Raw genomic sequence first — 20,187 nt, 5'->3', positions numbered from 1 at the left:
CTCCCCCTCACTAGTCATAGACATCTCTCTCCCTCTCACTAGTCATAGACATCTCTCTCCCTCTCACTAGTCATAGACATCTCTCTCCCTCTCACTAGTCATAGACATCTCTCTCCCTCTCACTAGTCATAGACATCTCTCTCCCTCTCACTAGTCATAGACATCTCTCTCCCTCTCACTAGTCATAGACATCTCTCTCCCTCTCACTAGTCATAGACATCTCTCTCCCTCTCACTAGTCATAGACATCTCTCTCCCTCTCTCTCCCTCTCACTAGTCATAGACATCTCTCTCCCTCTCACTAGTCATAGACATCTCTCTCCCTCTCTCTCCCCCTCACTAGTCATAGACATCTCTCTCCCTCTCTCTCCCTCTCACTAGTCATAGACATCTCTCTCCCTCTCACTAGTCATAGACATCTCTCTCCCTCTCTCCCTCTCACTAGTCATAGACATCTCTCTCCCTCTCACTAGTCATAGACATCTCTCTCCCTCTCTCTCCCCCTCACTAGTCATAGACATCTCTCTCCCTCTCTCTCCCCCTCACTAGTCATAGACATCTCTCTCCCTCTCACTAGTCATAGACATCTCTCTCCCTCTCACTAGTCATAGACATCTCTCTCCCTCTCACTAGTCATAGACATCTCTCTCCCTCTCACTAGTCATAGACATCTCTCTCCCTCTCACTAGTCATAGACATCTCTCTCCCTCTCACTAGTCATAGACATCTCTCTCCCTCTCACTAGTCATAGACATCTCTCTCCCTCTCACTAGTCATAGACATCTCTCTCCCCTCTCACTAGTCATAGACATCTCTCTCCCTCTCACTAGTCATAGACATCTCTATCCCTCTTTTCCACCTGAAACCACCATAACCACATTCATAGGTGACATCGTCAATGTACAAATATAAAAGTGTTTGTACAGTGTTCGTATAAATCTGCCTGCGTGAGGACAGTGTATTTTTGAACATGCTACGGGTCGCTAAGCTAAAACAGCGAGGGGAGCAGATAGAGGATATTCACAGGCTTCAGATCAGAATATTCCCATATATATATATATATATATATATTCCCACATATTCCCCCAAAGCTGTAGATCACCTGAATTGCCTGAGACTTCAAGTGAATGATTGGACTGATCTATCCATATGATGTACAGACCAGTGGAGCAGCATAGATCTAAACACACAGCTGACTCGGTTAGTGAAAGGCCATGTTTGTGTGTTACTGGTGAAGCAGGGTCTGCCTCAGGGCCTTGTGCATGCTCAGGTGGGATTGTGTGTTACATCTCTACAACAAATCCACTGGCTGTGGAGCTTGGGCAGTGCCCAACTATCGCTGAACCCTGAATCTCTTCTCTCTCTCCTTCCACGTGTTTATTAAACCTGCATTTGAATACCTATACTTGATTTCACTCTCTCTTTTCCCTGATTAACTCGCTTTCTCCACCCTGGCAGTGCAATCATCTGAGCGATAATTAGACATGCTCTCTTTGGATCACGAAAGGCGAAGAAAGAGAGCAAAAGTGCACCAAATGAGAGAGAAGGAGACATTTGAGAGACAGAGGAGGTAAGTGGAAGAGTGTATGTGGGGTCACTCGTTGAAAGAGGGGTAGATGGGAATCTCAAAGTCATCGTTGTTGAAGTTGGCCGGCTGGTCCAGCATGGCGAGAACATCCTAGAGAGAGAGAAAGATTTAACTTCAAAGCAACATGACAACACATAACAAAAGGTACAGATGGAGACATGGGGAAGAGAAAGGCAGATTGATATAGGTAGAGGGAGAGAGACTTACAGGGAAGATGTCAGGCTGGTTGTTCTGTGTGTGGGGGTGCTGCTCTGCCCTGTTCTGAGCTTGCTGCTGGCCCTGCCACTGGGGCCACACTGCCTCCGCTGCCCTGGAGGGGAACTGCTGCCGCGACCCCAAGCCATCTATCAGAGACAATGGGCGATTCAGTATCTAACTACACCAACATACACAAACACATAAATACACTGTAGTTGACACACACACACACACACACTCTCTCTCAGGGTCACGTACCATATCCGTTGGTATTGAGGCTGGCGCGGGGGTTGATATTTGGGTAGTTAGCCCCCATGGTGGGGGTCGGAGCGGCAGTGTTGGGCATCGCCCCAAATGAGGAGGAAGAGCCTCCAACAAAACTCCCCATGGCAAACTGGGGAGACAGGGCCTTCCCTGCCTGGGGCACCACCTGCTGGGCGGGTGGTGAACAACACCATGTTATTATTCACACTTATAAACATACAAGGTTTCTGTTATACATTTACTGTTGAAACTGTCTGGGTGTGATACTCAAAACACAGATTACACAGGAATAAAATACAAGGTCCTTTATAACACTAAGATACAGAGATGCAAGAACCTCAGAGCACTCATCCCCATCACGCCAGCTACAGATGTAGGATTTCTATTTGACCCTGTTCAAGGAAAACTGTCCTGCAATGCAGCCAATTTTAAACTTGTATTGTATTTGAGGTTTTAAAAAAGCATCTGAAATTTGTAATTTCCACAATAAAATTATAATCCACAAAATAATTCATATTTCCTGTTGCTGCAGGATTATTTTCCTGCTGTAGAAAAGTCTTAAATTAAGATTCTACATCTGTAGCACTTTGGGCAACAACAGAGGATCTAAACTTCAGGCTGTTTGGACAGCTTCTACCTGCAGCTGCCAGCTGTCTCACCTGGTTGTTGAAGGGGGGTCTAGCCCCTGCTGCTGTCCCCGGCCAGCTCACCGCTGCCCCTCCCTGTAGGGGGCTGCTGTTGGAGGGGGGTGCCCCGTTCTGACGGGACATCTGAGCCAGCACCTGGCCTGCGGAGTGGGATGGCTGCACCATCTGAGGGGCCATCCCTACTGACCTGGAATTAGTTCATAACAACAGGAAATCTCTTATTCAGTATACATGGCCCTTAGATCAGTTGAAAACAGTACAACAAAGGCTAGTGGTCATACCTGCTGTATGTGTCGTTGGAGCGGTTGGCAGTGGTGTAGTTGTTGTTGTCCTGAGGGTAGATGGGTACTCCGGGGGCAGAGGTGGAGGGCAGGAACTTGGCCTGGTCTGGGTTGGGGTACATGGAGGGGTGCATCTCTGCCTTGTCCCTGGTCTTACTGTGGTCAGTTCCAGCTGCGGTCACAGCCTGGACAGGCATCTGACATGGACAACGGTCAACAAGCGGTCAATACTCACTAAAGGCTTGGAGGTAGGAACAACAATACAACTTTATTGTCCATGTTACAGCGAACAATAGAACGATCTCGTCCCCAAGACATCACACATACAGTGAGATAAGCACAGGATCAAGCTGCAGTGCAGCACCACTGGATGGGGGGCTTGTTGTGGGGTTAAGGCCCCAGTTAGGTCTGTGTTTTAGTCAGTGCTAGTCTTACCTGTGGAAGCGTAACCTGTCCTGCCTCGTACAGAACATCTCTCCCTCCTCCCCCCAACTCTGCTTGCTGCTGCTGCAACTGTCTGGAAAGAGGGGGAAAGGGAGAGAGACAAAAGACAAGGAGAAAAATAGGGGGTGGTAGAGGGAGAAAGAGGGGGAGTGGTAGAGAGTGGTAGAGGGAGAAAAGAGGGGGAGTGGTAGAGGGAGAGGGAGAAAAGGGAGAAAAGAGGGGGAGTGGTAGAGAGTGGTAGAGGGAGAAAAGAGGGGGTGGTAGAGAGTGGTAGAGGGAGAAAAGAGGGGGTGGTAGAGAGTGGTAGAGGGAGAAAAGAGGGGTGGTAGAGAGTGGTAGAGGGAGAAAAGAGGGAGTGGTAGAGAGTGGTAGAGGGAGAAAAGAGGGGGTGGTAGAGAGTGGCAGAGAGAGAAAAGAGGGGGTGGTAGAGGGAGAAAAGAGGGAGTGGTAAAGAGTGGTAGAGAGAGAAAAGAGGGGGTGGTAGAGAGTGGTAGAGGGAGAAAAGAGGGGGTGGTAGAGAGTGGTAGAGGGAGAAAAGAGGGGGTGGTAGAGGGAGAAAAGAGGGAGTGGTAGAGAGTGGTAGAGGGAGAAAAGAGGGAGTGGTAGAGAGTGGTAGAGGGAGAAAAGAGGGAGTGGTAGAGTGGTAGAGGGAGAAAAGAGGGGGTGGTAGAGGGAGAAAAGAGGGGGTGGTAGAGAGAGAAAAAAAAGAGTGTTAGCAGTGACAACAGAAAATATAATTTTTCGTCAAGGCCCTCCACCGCTGCTTGGGAAACCAAAACATCTGCCGACCAACAGCACTTGCCCCACCACCAGTCACTATGGTAACCAAGAAGAAAAGAGGAGAGGGGGTTCATTACCAACACTGTGGTCATGATGGATATCCTACTGTTGAGGAGGGAGAGGGAGAATCACCCAAAAACAGAAAGGCCCGGTCAAGTCAAGTAGCAATCCACAGCCCTTACCAAGGGGTGAACTCTGACCCAGACCAGAGAGAACAAGAGAATAAAGGGAACAAGAGAGAAATAGAGTTGTAGTCTCCAGTGAAGCAGCAGCAGCAGCAGCCCCAGCTAACCCATGCCAGAGGGGGGGGGTTGAGGGGGTCTCACCTGGCAGCCACCTGCCCTGGGCTGTGGGATACAGGGGGGAAGTTAGGACTGCTCTCCCCCAGCGAGGGGGGCAAAGACACCCCTGAGGACGAGAGGGGGGTGAGGGTGTCCTGAGTCGAGGTTCTACTGGCCCACAACAAAAACAAGGGGTGAGGAGGAAAGGAAGGGAGAGAAAGATATGGAGGGGAGGTGAACATACTGACAAACACACATCCTGGAAGAGATGACATCACATTTCCTAAGGTGGCTCAACAGATTGGTTAGACAGAGTGGAGATGTTCAGATGTTGAGGTGGAATAGAGTTGTGGTGTCTATGTGTTGTAGGCGTCTCACACTCAGGTGACTTGCGTTGGTGCAGATAATACGTGTGTGTGTGTTGGTACTTGAAGTTTGAGTTGGTGCAGATGTGTGTGTATGTGTGTGTGTACGTGTGTGTGTGTACCTACTTGGCGTTGGTGCAGATGATGTGTGTACCTACTTGGCCTTGGGGCAGATGATGTGTGTACCTACTTGGCCTTGGTGCAGATGATGTGTGTACCTACTTGGCCTTGGTGCAGATGATGTGTGTACCTACTTGGCCTTGGTGCAGATGATGTGTGTACCTACTTGGCCTTGGTGCAGATGATGTGTGTACCTACTTGGCCTTGGTGCAGATGATGCGTGTCTGTGTGTGTATACAGCACCTACTTGACGTTGGCGTTGGTACAGATGATGTACTCTATCTCCTCAGAGAAGGGGTTCTGGAAGGTGAAGGAGCTGGTCCTGATCCAGAGCCAGTCTCTGGTCTTGGACAGGAAGCGGAACATGACGGACAGCACCTGACCCTTCAGCTTGACCACCTGCTGGAAGCTGTCTCTCAGCAGTTCCTGGTCCTCAGGGTGGGCCAGCTCCAAGATGTTCTTACCCAGCAGTTCCTGGGGAACACACACACACACACACACACACACACACACACACACACACACACAACACAGAAAAAGTTAGATCAAGCTTACAGCTGTCACAGAGGTTAAACACATACTGTATCCTGATACACAGTTTAAACACATACTGTATCCTGATACACAGTTTAAACACATACTGTATCCTGATACACTATGAAATGCGATGCTGGGCGTTTGTCCTACTCTAGCCCCAGGCTGTGAGTGAGGCCTACCTGAGGCTGGTAGCCCACTGTGGCCATGCAGCGGTGGTCTACGAAGGTAAAGAGGCCCTGGCAGTTGTGACGAGAGATGAACTCCACCGGAACGCTGATGCTGTTCATGTCTGTGTCGCTCGGGCAAGAGGTCACCTAGACAACAAGGGGGGAACAAGCGTCTGCAAGATGGTGGTTCCATGAGCCCATCCAAACATTGGACATTAAGTTGTCCCATCTTACCTGAAGTCTACCGATGGCGACTAGACAGTAGCGACTCCCCTGAATATTGTCTGCTTCCTCATCTGTTAGATTCACCCCTGAAATGTGAGCAGGCAAACACACACGACTCAGTATGCAGCAGTAGTGTATACATTGGATATATGCCGGTAGAAAGTGGAGTCACACTTCAACGGCTCAGACACCAGACGTATGTGGCAGGGTCTACAGGAAATCACGGACTACAAAAAGACAACAAGCCTCGTCACAGACACCGACATCTTGCTTCCAGACAAACTAAACATCTTCTTTGCCCGCTATGAAGATAATACAGTGCCACCGTCGCGGCCGACGTGAGTAAAACACTTAAATGTGTTAACTCTTGGAAGGCTGCTGGCCCAGATGGCATCCCCAGCCGCGTCCTCAGAGCATGCAGACAGGCTGGTGTGTTTACGGACATATTCAATCGCTCCCTATCTCAGTCTGCTGTTCACACATGCTTTAAGATGGCCACCATTGTTCCTGTACCCAAGAAGGCAAAGATAACTGAACTAAATGAGTATCGCCCCGTAGCCCTCACTTCTGTCATCATGAGGTGCTTTGAGAGACTAGTCAAGAATCATATCACCTCCACCTTACCTGCCACCCTAGACCCACTTCAGTTTGCATACCGCCCCATCAGGTCCACAGACGACGCAATCGCCATCACACTGCACACTGCCCTATCCCATCTGGACAAGAGGAATACCTATGTAAGAATGCTGTTCATTGACTACAGCTCAGCATTCAACACCATAGTACCCTCCAAGCTGACAGTTAAGCTTGAGGCCCTGGGTCTCAAACCCGCCCTGTGAAACTGGGTCCTGGACATTCTGACGGGCCTTCCCCAGGTGGTGAAGGTAGGAATGTAAACGATCTTCATCTTCATCGGATCACGAGTAGGAAGGATGGGACCAAAACGCAGCGTGGTAAGTGTCTATGATTATTTATTATACCAGAACACGAAAATACAAAAATAACAAAGTGAATGTAAGAAATGAAAATCGAAACAGTCCTGAAAGGTGAAAACAGGAAACAACTACCCACAAACACCAGGTGGGAAAAGGCTACCAAAGTATGGTTCTCAATCAGAGACAACGATAGACAGCTGCCTCTGATTGGGAACCATACCAGGCCAAACGCATAGAAAAGAAAACATAGAAAAACAACATAGAATGCCCACCCCAACTCACACCCTGACCAAACCAATATAGAGGCATAAAAAGGATCTCTAAGGTCAGGACATGACAGTACTGGGGACTGGGGACCCTTGCAGCGGGCCCCGAATAGGAGGGCGACTCTGGCGGCGCCGGACTGCACAACGCACCACCGGGGGCAAACTACCTGCCCTCCAGGACACCTACAGCACCCGATGTCACAGGAAGGCCAAAAAGATCATCAAGAACAACAACCACCCGAGCCACTGCATGTTCACACCGCTACCATCCAGAAGGCGAGGTCAGTACAGGTGCATCAAAGCTGGGACCGAGAGACTGAAAAACAGCTTCTGTCTCAAGGCCATCAGACTGCTAAACAGCAATCACTAACTCAGAGAGGTTGCTGCCTACATTGAGACCCAATCACTGGACAATTTAATAAATTGATCACTACTCACTTTAAACAATGCCACTTTAAATAATGTCACTTCAATAATGTTTACATATCTTACATTACTCATATCATATGTATATACTGTATTTTATACCATCTATAGCACCTTGCCTATGCCGCTCGGCCATCACTCATCCATATATTTATATGTACATATTCTCATTCACCCCTTTTAGATTTGTGTTTATTAGGTAGTTGTTGGGGAATTGTTAGATTACTTGTTAGATATTGCTGCACTGTCGGAACTAGAAGCACAAGCATTTCGCTACACTCGCATTAACATCTGCTAACCATGTGTATGTGACCAATAACATTTGATTTGATGTAAGAGCTATGCCATTGGTTAGTTAGTTAGTTACCTGTGGGGGGCCAGGACTTGATGTATCCAGTGCAGTGGACCACCACATACTGAGGCTCTCCATCCTTGGGTGGGCCCAGACCATTCCTACAGGGGAGAACACTACCAGTCAAGGCATAGTTCACTATACATTGCATTCAGGAAAGTATTCAGACATCTTGACTTTTTCCACATTTTGTTAAGTTAAAGCCTTTTTCCTCATCAATCTACACACAATAGCCCACAATGACAAAACAAAAACAGGTTTTCAGAAATGTTTGTAAATACATTTTTTAAAAACTGAAATATGACATTTACAAAAGTATTCAGACCCTTTACTCAGTTGTTAAAGCACCTTAGAGCCCAGAGTCTTCTTGGGTATGACACTACAAGCTTGGCACACCTGTATTTGGGGAGTTTCTCCCATTCTTCTCTGAAGATCCTCTCAAACCCTGTCAGGTTGGATGGGGAGCGTCGCTGACCAGCTCCTCTCGTGTTTCTCCAAAGATGTTCGATCGGGTTCAAGTCCGGGCTCTGGCTGGGTCACTCAAGGACATGCAGAAACTTGTCCAGAAAGCCACTCCTGCGTTGTCTTGGCTGTGTGCTTAGGGTCATCTTGCTGTTGGAAGGTGAACCTTCGCCGCAGTCTGAGCTCTCAGGAGCAGGTTTTCATCAAGGATCTCTCTGTACTTTGCGCCGTTCATCTTTGCCTTGATCCTGACTAGTCTCGTAGTCTCTGCCGTTGAAAAACATCCCCACAGTATGCTGCCACCACCATGCTTCACCGTAGGGATGGCGCCAGGTTTCCTCCCGACGTGACGCTTGGCATTCAGGCCAAAGTGTTCAATCTTGGTTTCATCAGACCAGACAATCTTGTTTCTCATGGTCTGAGAGTCATTTAAATGCCTTTTGGCAAACTCCAAGCAGGCTGTCATGAGCCTTATACTGAGGGGTGGATTCAGTCTGGCCACTCTACCATAAATAACTGATTGGTGGAGTGCTGCAGAGTTGGTTGTCCTTCTGGAAGATTCTCCCATCTCCACAGATGAACTCTGGAGCTCTATCAGAGTGACCGTCGGGTTCTTGGGCACCTCCCTGGCAAAGGCCCTTCTCCCCCGATTGCTCAGTTTGTCTTGGCAGCCAGCAATAGGAAGAGTTTTGGTGGTTCCAAACTTCTTCCATTTAAGAATGATGGAGGCCACTGTGCCCTTGTGGAACTTCAATGCTGCAGAAAAACTTTCCACAGATCTGTCTCTAGTACCTCGACACAATCCTGTCTCTGAGCTCAATAGACAATTCCTTCAACAATGTGGCTTGAATTTTGCTCTGACATGCACTGTCAACTGTGGAACCTTTTTTAGACAGGTGTGTGCCTTTCCAAATCATGTCCAATCAACTGAATTTACCACAGGTGGACTCCAATCAAGTTGTAGAAACATCTCAAGGATGATCAATGGAAACAGGATGAACCTGAGCTCAATTTGGAGTCTCATAGCGAAGGGTCTGAATACTGATGGAAATAAGGTGTCTGTTTTTTTATTTTTAATAAATGTGCAAAAATAAAAACCTGTTTTCGATTTGTCATAATGGTATTGTGTGTAGATTGATGAGGAAAAATGTATATTTAATACATTTTAAAACATAACAACGTAACATAACAAAATGTGGAAAAAGTCAAGGGGTCGGAATACTTTCCGAATTGACTTTTTACAGTAAAATATACAAGAATGATCTCACCTGTTCCTGCTCCGCAGGAAATTCAATCTGTTCATAGACATGGGCTCCACTGGACACGAACCACATCTACAAACACAGACATTTCAGAATACAGACGCCCAACACAGGTGCATACAGTCATATACACATGCAAGCTCATCACACACACCTCATCCTACATATGAAGGATCGTCTGGCTCCCATACACATCCTGACGGAGGACTGCTGTCCCTCCTTCTTAACTGTTCCTGTCTTCAGGTCTAACATCCTCCCTGAGAAAGAGAGAGAAGGGTCGTTACCCACAGTCATTAGTGTTGTGTGTGTCTCCTACCTGTACCACCTGTATTATAACTCTCTGCAGTACAGAGCTGCTCCTGTAGTTCATCTGTACCACCTGTATTATAATTCTCTGCAGTACAGAGCTGCTCCTGTAGTTCATCTGTATCACCTGTATTATAACTCTCTGCAGTACAGAGCTGCTCCTGTAGTTCATCTGTACCACCTGTATTATAATTCTCTGCAGTACAGAGCTGCTCCTGTAGTTCATCTGTACCACCTGTATTATAACTCTCTGCAGTACAGAGCTGCTCCTGTAGTTCATCTGTACCACCTGTATTATAATTCTCTGCAGTACAGAGCTGCTCCTGTAGTTCATCTGTACCACCTGTATTATAACTCTCTGCAGTACAGAGCTGCTCCTGTAGTTCATCTGTACCACCTGTATTATAACTCTCTGCAGTACAGAGCTGCTCCTGTAGTTCATCTGTACCACCTGTATTATAACTCTCTGCAGTACAGAGCTGCTCCTGTAGTTCATCTGTACCACCTGTATTATAACTCTCTGCAGTACAGAGCTGCTCCTGTAGTTCATCTGTACCACCTGTATTATAACTCTCTGCAGTACAGAGCTGCTCCTGTAGTTCATCTGTACCACCTGTATTATAACTCTCTGCAGTACAGAGCTGCTCCTGTAGTTCATCTGTACCACCTGTATTATAACTCTCTGCAGTACAGAGCTGCTCCTGTAGTTCATCTGTACCACCTGTATTATAACTCTCTGCAGTACAGAGCTGCTCCTGTAGTTCATCTGTACCACCTGTATTATAACTCTCTGCAGTAGAGCTGCTCCTGTAGTTCATCTGTGTTACGTTCCCCAGATTATGTGTTGTAGTTTGTGTATTTACATGTGTTTATTTCAGGAAATGGCTTCCTGAAATCCCTCAAGCAGCTGATTGGTCGACTCCAGGGCTAATTGGAGAGCTGACCCCGCCCCCTCGTCAAGACGCAGCTGTCTACAATTACCATTCCTTCTGAAGCTATATAAAAGCCAGTGTTCTGTTCAGGAGAGAGATCTTTTTGGAGAGAGATCTTTTTGCAGACATTTTGTTAGATCTTTTTGGAGAGAGATCTTTTTGCAGACATTTTGTTAGATCTTTTTGGAGAGAGATTTTGCTAGAGAGATTTGTTAGAGATTTGTTAGAGATTTGTTAGAGATTTTGCTGGAGGTAGGGATTGTTGAGATTGATTGTAATAGAGGTTGATTTTGCTGGGAGTACATTGCTGGAAAGTGTTATGTTCAGTGAGTTTTTTTGCTCAGATAGGATGTCAAATAAGCTCTTTGTTTCTTAGTTTGTTTGTGAAATTGTTTTATATTCTGTTTCATTTGTTCCCAGGGGAGAAGGGGAAGGCACCTTGGGAGTGTTTAGGCAAGAGGCCCGCGGGCATACATATACCCGTAGCATATTCGCTGTCTAGGCACACTAGGTAAGACCTGGGCGGACCACCCCTTGTATTTTGGTTAGGGCACCAGGTGGTGCTAAATTAGGTAAGTAGTGGGTAGGCAGGTAAGATAGGAGAGGGGGGGGGCTTTGAGATTTACTTTCTTTGCTTTGGTTCCGTCCAGCCCCTTTTCCCCATATTACCGTGTAAAGGAATAAAGTCCTTGTAAACGGTACCACATTCTGCCTGTTGTCATCCTTACTCGCACCTACAGTCCATACCTTTTTCGCTTCACGGAGAGTTTAGTTGTAGCAGAGCTCTTCCTGTAGTTCATCTGTACCACCTGTGTGTACCTGTATTGTTATTCTCTGCAGTAGAGAGCTGCTCTCGTAGTTTGTCTCCGTCGTCCGGGTGGAGCTGGTCGTAGAGTGAGGAGCCTAGCCAGTCGGACTGTGATTGGTTAAGAACAGGGGTCAGGGAGTCTGACACGTAGACGACCCGCCCACTCTCACACGACACCACAAACAGGAAGCCATCAGCAGCTTCCAGGATCAGGTGCTTCAGCTCCTACAAAGAGAGGGATGGGGAGAGAGAGAAGAAAGGAGAGGTAGGGGAGAGAGAGGAAAGGAGAGAGAGAAGAGAGGTAGGGGAGAGAGAGGAAAGGAGAGGTAGGGGAGAGAGAGGAAAGTAGAGGAGAGAGAGAAGAAAGGAGAGGTAAGTAGAGGAGAGAGAGGAGAAAGGAGAGGTAGGGGAGAGAGAGGAGAAAGGAGAGGTAGGGGAGAGAGAGGAGAAAGGAGAGGTAGGGGAGAGAGAGGAGAAAGGAGAGGTAGGGGAGAGAGGAGAAAGGAGAGGTAGGGGAGAGAGGAGAAAGGAGAGGTAGGGGAGAGAGAGGAGAAAGGAGAGGTAGGGGAGAGAGAGGAAAGGAGAGGTAGGGGAGAGAGAGGAAAGGAGAGGTAGGGGAGAGAGAGGAAAGGAGAGGTAGGGGAGAGAGAGGAAAGGAGAGGTAGGGGAGAGAGAGGAAAGGAGAGGTAGGGGAGAGAGAGGAGAGGTAGGGGAGAGAGAGGAGAGGTAGGGGAGAGAGAGAAGGAGAGGTAGAGGAGAGAGAGAAGAAAGGAGAGGTAGAGGAGGGAGAGGTAGGGGAGGGAGAGAGAGGAAAGGAAAGAGAGAGGAAAGTAGAGGTAGGGGAGAGAGAGGAAAGTAGAGGAGAGAGAGAAGAAAGGAGAGGTAGAGGAGAGAGAGAAGAAAGGAGAGGTAGGGGAGAGAGAGGAGAAAGGAGAGGTAGGGGAGAGAGAGGAGAAAGGAGAGGTAGGGAGAGAGAGGAAAGGAGAGGTAGGGAGAGAGAGGAAAGGAGAGGTAGGGGAGAGAGAGGAGAAAGGAGAGGTAGGGGAGAGAGAGGAGAAAGGAGAGGTAGGGGAGAGAGAGGAGAAAGGAGAGGTAGGGAGAGAGAGGAGAAAGGAGAGGTAGGGGAGAGAGAGGAGAAAGGAGAGGTAGGGGAGAGAGAGGAGAAAGGAGAGGTAGGGGAGAGAGGAGAAAGGAGAGGTAGGGGAGAGAGAGGGAAAGGGAGGTAGGGGAGAGAGAGGAAAGGAGAGGTAGGGGAGAGAGAGGAAAGGAGAGGTAGGGGAGAGAGAGGAAAGGAGAGGTAGGGGAGAGAGAGGAAAGGAGAGGTAGGGGAGAGAGAGGAAAGGAGAGGTAGGGGAGAGAGAGGAAAGGAGAGGTAGGGAGAGAGAGGAAGGAGAGGTAGGGGAGAGAGAGGAAGGAGGGTAGAGGAGAGAGAGGAAAGGAGAGGTAGGGGAGAGAGAGAAAGGAGAGGTAGAGGAGAGAGAGAAGAAAGGAGAGGTAGAGGAGGGAGAGGTAGAGGAGGAGAGAGAGAAGAAAGGAGAGGTAGAGGAGGGAGAGGTAGGGGAGAGAGAGAGAGGAAAGGAAGAGAGAGAGGATAAGGAGAGAGTAGGGAGAGAGAGAAGAAAGGAGAGTAGAGGAGAGAGAGAAGAAAGGAGAGGTAGAGGAGAGAGAGAAGAAAGGAGAGGTAGAGGAGAGAGAGGAAAGGAGAGGTAGAGGAGAGAGAGGAAAGGAGAGGTAGAGGAGAGAGAGGAAAGGAGAGGTAGAGGAGAGAGAAGGAAAGGAGAGGTAGAGGAGAGAGAAGAAAGGAGAGGTAGAGGAGAGAGAAGAAAGGAAGTAGAGGAGAGAGAAGAGAGGTAGAGGAGAGAGAGGAAAGGAGAGGTAGAGGAGAGAGAGGAAAGGAGAGGTAGAGGAGAGAGAGAAGAAAGGAGAGGTAGAGGAGAGAGAGAAGAAAGGAGAGGTAGAGGAGAGAGAGAAGAAAGGAGCGGTAGAGGAGAGAGAGAGGGAAGGAGAGGTAGAGGAGAGAGAGAAGAAAGGAGAGGTAGAGGAGAGAGAGGAAAGGAGAGGTAGGGGAGAGAGAGAAAAGGAGAGGTAGGGAGAGAGAGAAGAAAGGAGAGGTAGAGGAGAGAGAGAAGAAAGGAGAAGTAGAGGAGAGAGAGGAAAGGAGAGGTAGGGGAGAGAGAGAAGAAAGGAGAGGTAGAGGAGAGAGAGAGGAAAGGAGAGGTAGAGGAGAGAGAGAAGAAAGGAGAAGTAGAGGAGAGAGAGGAAAGGAGAGGTAGGGGAGAGAGAGAAGAAAGGAGAGGTAGGGGAGAGAGAGAAGAAAGGAGAGGTAGGGGAGAGAGAGAAGAAAGGAGAGGTAGGGGAGAGAGAGGAATGGAGAGGTAGGGGAGAGAGAGAAGAAAGGAGAAGTAGAGGAGAGAGAGGAAAGGAGAGGTAGGGGAGAGAGAGAAGAAAGGAGAGGTAGGGGAGAGAGAGAAGAAAGGAGAGGTAGGGGAGTGAGAGGAAAGGAGAGGTAAAGGAGAGGTAGAGGAGAGAGAGAACAATGGAGGGAGAGATGACATGGAAGATACACTCAGTTATTATTGTGCAACAAACACACATGATAACATTTTCCCCTTTTCATCTCTCAGCCCCCCTCTCCTCCCTCTCCTTCCTGCCTCTCTTTCTCTAACCTGGTCGGTGAGGAAGGATGGTTTGTATGTCCCGTCTGCTGCAGTGTTGCCGCTCCCTCTCAGAGACTTCATGTGGGACACGGCCATGCGCAGGATGGTCAGCTTATCTGGTTTCCGTGCCAACGCGCTGCAGGTGGGAACCATGTCCGACAGCTCTGTGATGTAAGCAGTCATCTTGTTCCTCCGCCGCCGCTCAATCTCACTGTGGTTCTCCCTGGAGCGAGGGAATGAGGGAGGAGAGGAAGAGAGGAGAGTAGGAAGGACAGAGATGGGGTAGAGATGGGGAGAGCAGGGGGAGGAGCAACAGACATGGAGTCGGAGGAGGAGCAACAGACATGGAGTCGGAGGAGGGACAGGGATGGGGTAGAGATGGGGAGAGCAGGGGGAGGAGCAACAGACATGGAGTCGGAGGAGGGACAGGGATGGGGTAGAGATGGGGAGAGCAGGGGGAGGAGCAACAGACATGGAGTCGGATGAGGGACAGGGATGGGGTAGAGATGGGGAGAGCAGGGGGAGGAGCAACAGACATGGAGTCGGAGGAGGGACAGGGATGGGGTAGAGATGGGGAGAAATAGGAAGGGCAGAGAGGAAGAGGTAGAGGAAGGATGGGGGTGGAGAGAAAGAGGGAGGGATATAAATGGGAAGAGGTGGGCAGGTAGGTGGACAACATGGAGTAGAGTTTAGTGTTGGCGTAACCAAATGATATTTTCAGATTAGGATGAGATAGGTGGAACAAGCATGGATTGATAAATATAACAAGGAGTGAATGATCCATCAATACGATAGATAAATGTAGAGATCGAGATAGAGAGAACCTGGTCTTTCAAAGCGAGACGGAGTGATAGAGGAGAGGAAGTGCTGAAAGAAAAAGACTTCAGAGATCCTGAGAGAGAGAAGCAGACAGGGAAGGAGGGAGAGAAAGGGGTTGTGCTCAGAAGAAAGGGATTGATAGGAGTGAACAGGTGTCCCTGAGCTCAGGGGTTAGTAGTAGTGACAATAATCACAGTGGTGTGATAGGGAATCTGGTGTCTCGGGATGTGTGCATGCAGAATATCTGTATTATACACACGCACAAACACGCACAAACAACCTCCTTATTCTACCTGGCAAATCGCTCTTTGTCTCCTCCTCCTCCATCATCATCACACCTGGTCAAAGACAGAGAAGATCTGTCATCAAAACAACCAACACAATACAGTCAGATCAGATAGAGAGAGGGAGAGAGATGAGAGAGAGCAAGAAAGAGCGAGAGACAGGTGTCAGTCCTACCTGAAGAGCTTGCTTCCATCATCATCATCATCATCATCGAAGTCTGGCCTGTGAGGAAGTAGACAGAATCCATGTTTGTAAAGTTAACACCAAAGAATGGATCAACAAGTTATCAGTGTGATTCTGCACCTATGGACAACTTCTACCCTGTGCTGTCATAGCTATAGACCGTCTGTTAAAGTTATGTGACATAGTGATTGACTGATTCATTGGAATTGTATACTATACTCACGCAGCTCGTCTCTTATTGGACCCTTTTGGCACAACAGCACTGCTGCTTGCCTGGGCCCCACCGGCTCCCAAACCCAGAGAGTCATCTGGTATGTCTGCCACACACACACAGAGATAAATTACGGAAGGTAACGTTACACGTTGCTCCAAGTGTATCCACCTCAATAACACAACTGTTTGTTTATTTTCTTTAGCCATATGTTTTTCCAGACAGCCATGTAGTGACACACCTGAGTCAACTAACATTAATCAACCAATCGTAAGAATTGATTAGAAGAATAAAATGAAGGTGTGTGAATGCTGGATTGAACCATGTAGCTCTCCAAGCCAGAGCGTGTGACCACTGCAGTTGTGATTATAGCGAGCTAGCTATTGCCTCTCTGGTAATGAAACTGGCTATGCGTTAACTTACCTAGCCACAAAGCTAGCTAGCTAACAAATACTGTCGCTACAACTAACTCGCTAGCTATGCTAAGTCAAGCAGAACAAGCTAACTGTTAGCTGGCCAAAAAGCTAATCGTTCGTTCAAAATAACACTTGTTTTGATGAAACATCGACACAAACTAGCTAGCTAGTTAATGGCTAACTTATCTGAGCATAACCTACGCAAGTCTGTCACCTAGCAAGCTAGCTAAAAATGATAACTAGCTAAGCTAACATGGCGAGTTGGCAACATTAACATCAGGTCATGCCAGCTAAATGTAAGACAAGCTATTTGCCAAGGTTGGTAGCTAACTTGCTAACTACGATTTTGCAAGAAAGACAGAAACGTCAATAGCTAGCTAGTTAAATTATTCAAGTCAAAGTCAAATATTCAGTTAGCTTGCTTTCGCTGGCCAGTTTAGCTTAGCCCCAGCTGAGCTACCTAGCTCCCTAATGCTGTCATCAGACCCAATCTGGAGAAAGTGACAGATTCGGTCAAAGGGCCACGGATCGCCAATTTTCCATCTGCATTATCACCTGTAACATTTGAACTTATTCCCACAAGTTTAAAACTTTACTGTACCTGGGTTAGAAGAGTCCATGTCCGGGTTGAATAACATAAACAAACCAAGTTACAGTAAACTGCGGAAATTTCCTCAGTCCACAATCCTCTCAGATTTACCGAATTGAACTATATAAGCAAATAAAGAGGCGACGTCATGACTCGTGTTTCTTCATCATCAGCCAGTGGGGGAAATTACAAAATAAGAACGAAAGTATATATTTTCCTGTCCCTTTTCCTGTCTTCCCCGTTTAGAAACCTTCTAGATCCAAGATGGCGTTCACGGTTAATAGCAATAACTGTATAGGCTCTAGCTATGTAACAGTTTTCTTCTATCATTAGCGGGATACAAGTGACATCCAATAAGAGAGCAACCCCAATGTTTGACCACTTACGCAGAATCACAGGCCAGAACCATCTGTATAATATTTTATTTCAAAGCAAGATCTTAACCTTTAAGATTATTTGAGTGATATGTTATACTCACATTATAATGTAATTTTGTATTATAATGTAATAAACCTACTACTCCTATTTCAGAAACGTATTGCATGTGTGTACACTAAAATAAGTGCACAATATACAATCCCTGTGTTTATAGAAGGTTATAGGCCTCAGTACCTAAACCAAGACATAGGAAACCTATACTGTAGATACTCTCCCATTATCCATCAGTGAGGAGAACTTCATAATTTGAGTGTGTAAAACAAACATTGGAGTAGACAGGTTTGGCGTAGTGATTCATGATCGTTGTTTTTATTATTAATGATAATACTTAAGCATCATAATACACACAAAAAAATAACACTGTAATTACGTGACTGTTGTTTTTCCAAAGCGACGGGGGAAGAGAGGAAGATTGGTCAAGGTTAGTACAAATGAACGAGGGTTGGAATGGGGATGTGAAAGGCTGTGAGGGGAGGATCTCAGAATGAGGGAGGAGATGGATGAGTAGAAGGAGTGGGGAACAATAAGAAGCAAAAGAAAGAGGGAGAAAGGATGAATGAGGATGAGAGGAGCTGAAGAAGGTAGAAAGGTGAGAGGGTAGGCTATCCCATACATTACAGATAAGGCACTTAACATACAACAACAATTGAAAATATATAATGATAAAAATACAACACTTCCATTGTTCCATGTATCATATTTTTGCTTACTGAGCAATTGAGTTGCTAAAATCCAAACTCAAGAAAAATCCTAACTTTTCTGAAACAATGATGTCAAACATGAAACATGACTGTAAACCTGTTTCTCAAAGGAATCATACCTCAAATCACTCTAGACAGAAAAACACATACCACACACACGGGATAATCTAATCCGGGGCAGTATGGCCTAAAAAATCTGCCCTAAATAAAGCCTAAATTACAATGGCCCTTTCCAGTCTCCTGAGAAGAAATGTCCTGTTCTGACCAACCAATCCAGGCCCCCGATGAATATGCATGATGCATGATATCATCAGTGTGGGTCAGGATTCTACTGGATCATTGTGCCCAGAAACAGATTGGACTGGACCAAACCAGACTGGCATTCAACTCTGCAAACATTTGCAGAAAACTTTCGTCCTTACGAGGTCATTGTTGAAGAAAGAGTACACAATCAAGTGTTTTCAATAGAATAGAACAGTTTGCTACTGTTGTCGAACATTCTTGGTGAGTTAGATTGTTGGTGGGCGCTCAGAGTTGGGAGCTTTATAATCGTTAGCGGAGTTGAATGCACCTCTAGTCGATGACATGCGTCATACCACACTGCAATGAAACCACAACTGGTCCATACTGGTCTTAACTGGTCTAGACTGGAAAACAGTTCAAATATTGCTTTAAAAAAAATCTGAATTATTGACATTCTATTTGGGATGGTTGGACTGTTGTTGTTTTTTGCCTTTACATTTACAATGGCAATTTTTGTTTTTGAAAAAACTATTGAAATATACTGAAAATAAAGTTCTGCCTGTGTGACCTTGGTAAGATGTCAATGACACTATATACTGAAATAGTCACGCACATACTGAGCGAAAACATGATAAAACTGTTTGATAAGAAGTATTTTCCTCTCCAATGTCAACGGAGAGTGTCTACAGACAGAGCGTTACCACTGGCACATAAACATGACATCAGCAGAGGAAGGAGAGCATCATTCAGAATCAGCAGAATCTCAATATACCCCCAAAACGATTTAACACTTTGTTTGAAGGACTGCTTATAAGCTGCTTATAAACATGATTACATCGTTTATGAACCAGTTATTCACATTATTACATTGTTTATTAACCATTCAATAAAGCAGTTTATTAACAGGCCCTCAAATCAAGGTCCATACAGTGCAGTAGGTTAAATCTTGTTGTGTCTCTTTTCTAAAGTCGGTCTTTCATGGCAACTGGAGTATTGGACATAAAGGCACATGGACAAAACATGCTTATAGCAGGTTGAGCAACAACAAGGTAAGTGAAAAATAACAGAATAAGGTAAAAGCACCATAGTCTGGCTGTAAGGCACATGAGTACAGTAAGAAGAGCCATACTAGAAGCAGCATCACACTTTCTCCCCTTCGTTCTCTTCTTCCTTCTCCCCTTCCTTCTCCCCTTCCTTCTCTTCTTCCTTCTCCCCTTTCTTCTCTTCTTCCTTCTCCCCTTTCTTCTCTTCTTCCTTCTCCCCTTTCTTCTCCCCTTCCTTCTCTTCTTCCTTCTCCCATCTCCCCTTCCTTCTCTTCTTCCTTCTCCCCTTCCTTCTCCCCTTTCTTCTCTTCTTCCTTCTCCCCTTTCCCCTTCCTTCTCTTCTTCCTTCTCCCATCTCCCCTTCCTTCTATTCTTCCTTCTCCCCTTCCTTCTCTTATCTCCCCTTCCTTCTATTCTTCCTTCTCCCCTTCCTTCTCTTCTTCCTTCTCCCCTTCCTTCTATTCTTCCTTCTCCCCTTCCTTCTATTCTTCCTTCTCCCCTTCCTTCTATTCTTCCTTCTCTTCTTCCTTCTCCCCTTCCTTCTATTCTTCTTTCTCCCCTTCCTTCTATTCTTCCCTTCATTCCCATCATTCTGTCCTCTCTTCCATTCACATCCTTTTGAACACTCTTTTAGAGGGACTGAAATCACACAGACGTTCCCAATGCAATTCCTTAACTTGTGTGTGTGTGTGTGGGGGGGGGGGTGTATTCTCATGAACAAATTGAGTTACAAAACCATGGTGCATGATATCATTCTAAGATGTCTAGTTTTAGGGGAAAGTGTCTTGTAAAAAAATTATGAAAAATACATTTTCATTACTGAAATGCGTACTGATTAAATTCACGGTAATTTTATAAAAATACATCTTTAAAAAAAACGAACTTGTTTAAGTAAAACAAAATATGTTGCTGTAGTTTCTCCATAAATTATAAAAATTGTATACTAGTTGAAGTTTA

The 20,187-nt window shown here is 46.5% G+C and overlaps 1 protein-coding gene across 5 annotated transcripts; it reads right to left on the bottom strand.

Moving 5' to 3' along the window:
• Positions 1 to 768: 768 nt before the first annotated feature.
• LOC109884521 (aryl hydrocarbon receptor nuclear translocator) lies at positions 769 to 17,089 on the bottom strand. Of its 5 annotated transcripts, none has more exons than XM_031787373.1 (19): positions 16,818 to 17,089; positions 15,813 to 15,906; positions 15,581 to 15,628; positions 15,415 to 15,480; positions 14,312 to 14,525; positions 11,657 to 11,870; positions 9,754 to 9,856; positions 9,606 to 9,671; positions 7,891 to 7,976; positions 5,906 to 5,982; positions 5,684 to 5,818; positions 5,215 to 5,441; positions 4,528 to 4,650; positions 3,413 to 3,494; positions 2,978 to 3,174; positions 2,709 to 2,883; positions 2,044 to 2,218; positions 1,795 to 1,931; positions 769 to 1,677 (listed from the first exon to the last, which is right to left on the bottom strand). In XM_031787373.1, the coding sequence occupies exons 1-19, from the start codon at positions 16,852 to 16,854 to the stop codon at positions 1,594 to 1,596; spliced, it is 2,340 nt and encodes a 779-aa protein (XP_031643233.1). In that variant the 5' UTR covers positions 16,855 to 17,089; the 3' UTR covers positions 769 to 1,593. The 5 variants fall into 5 exon arrangements, with proteins under 5 accessions (XP_031643233.1, XP_031643234.1, XP_031643236.1 ...); XM_031787374.1 differs by having other exon boundaries at positions 2,044 to 2,215; XM_031787376.1 differs by having other exon boundaries at positions 15,415 to 15,459.
• Positions 17,090 to 20,187: the final 3,098 nt, after the last annotated feature.

The sequence above is a fragment of the Oncorhynchus kisutch genome, linkage group LG13 (genome assembly GCF_002021735.2).
Source record: "Oncorhynchus kisutch isolate 150728-3 linkage group LG13, Okis_V2, whole genome shotgun sequence".
NCBI lineage: Eukaryota > Metazoa > Chordata > Actinopteri > Salmoniformes > Salmonidae > Oncorhynchus > Oncorhynchus kisutch.
The sequence above is the reverse complement of the archived record's forward strand: the minus strand, read 5'-3'. Positions and strand labels throughout refer to the sequence as shown.

Bases quoted from the DNA above. Each gene is read 5' to 3' on its own strand.
- LOC109884521 (XM_031787373.1), bottom strand. From the start codon at position 16,854: ATGTTATTCAACCCGGACATGGACTCTTCTAACCCAG. The intron at 11,871-14,311 runs GTTAGAGAAAGA...CTCTCTTTGTAG, and splicing joins CATCCTTCCTCACCGACCAG to GAGCTGAAGCACCTGATCCT. The intron at 2,884-2,977 runs GTATGACCACTA...AACTAATTCCAG, and splicing joins TCCAACGACACATACAGCAG to GTCAGTAGGGATGGCCCCTC.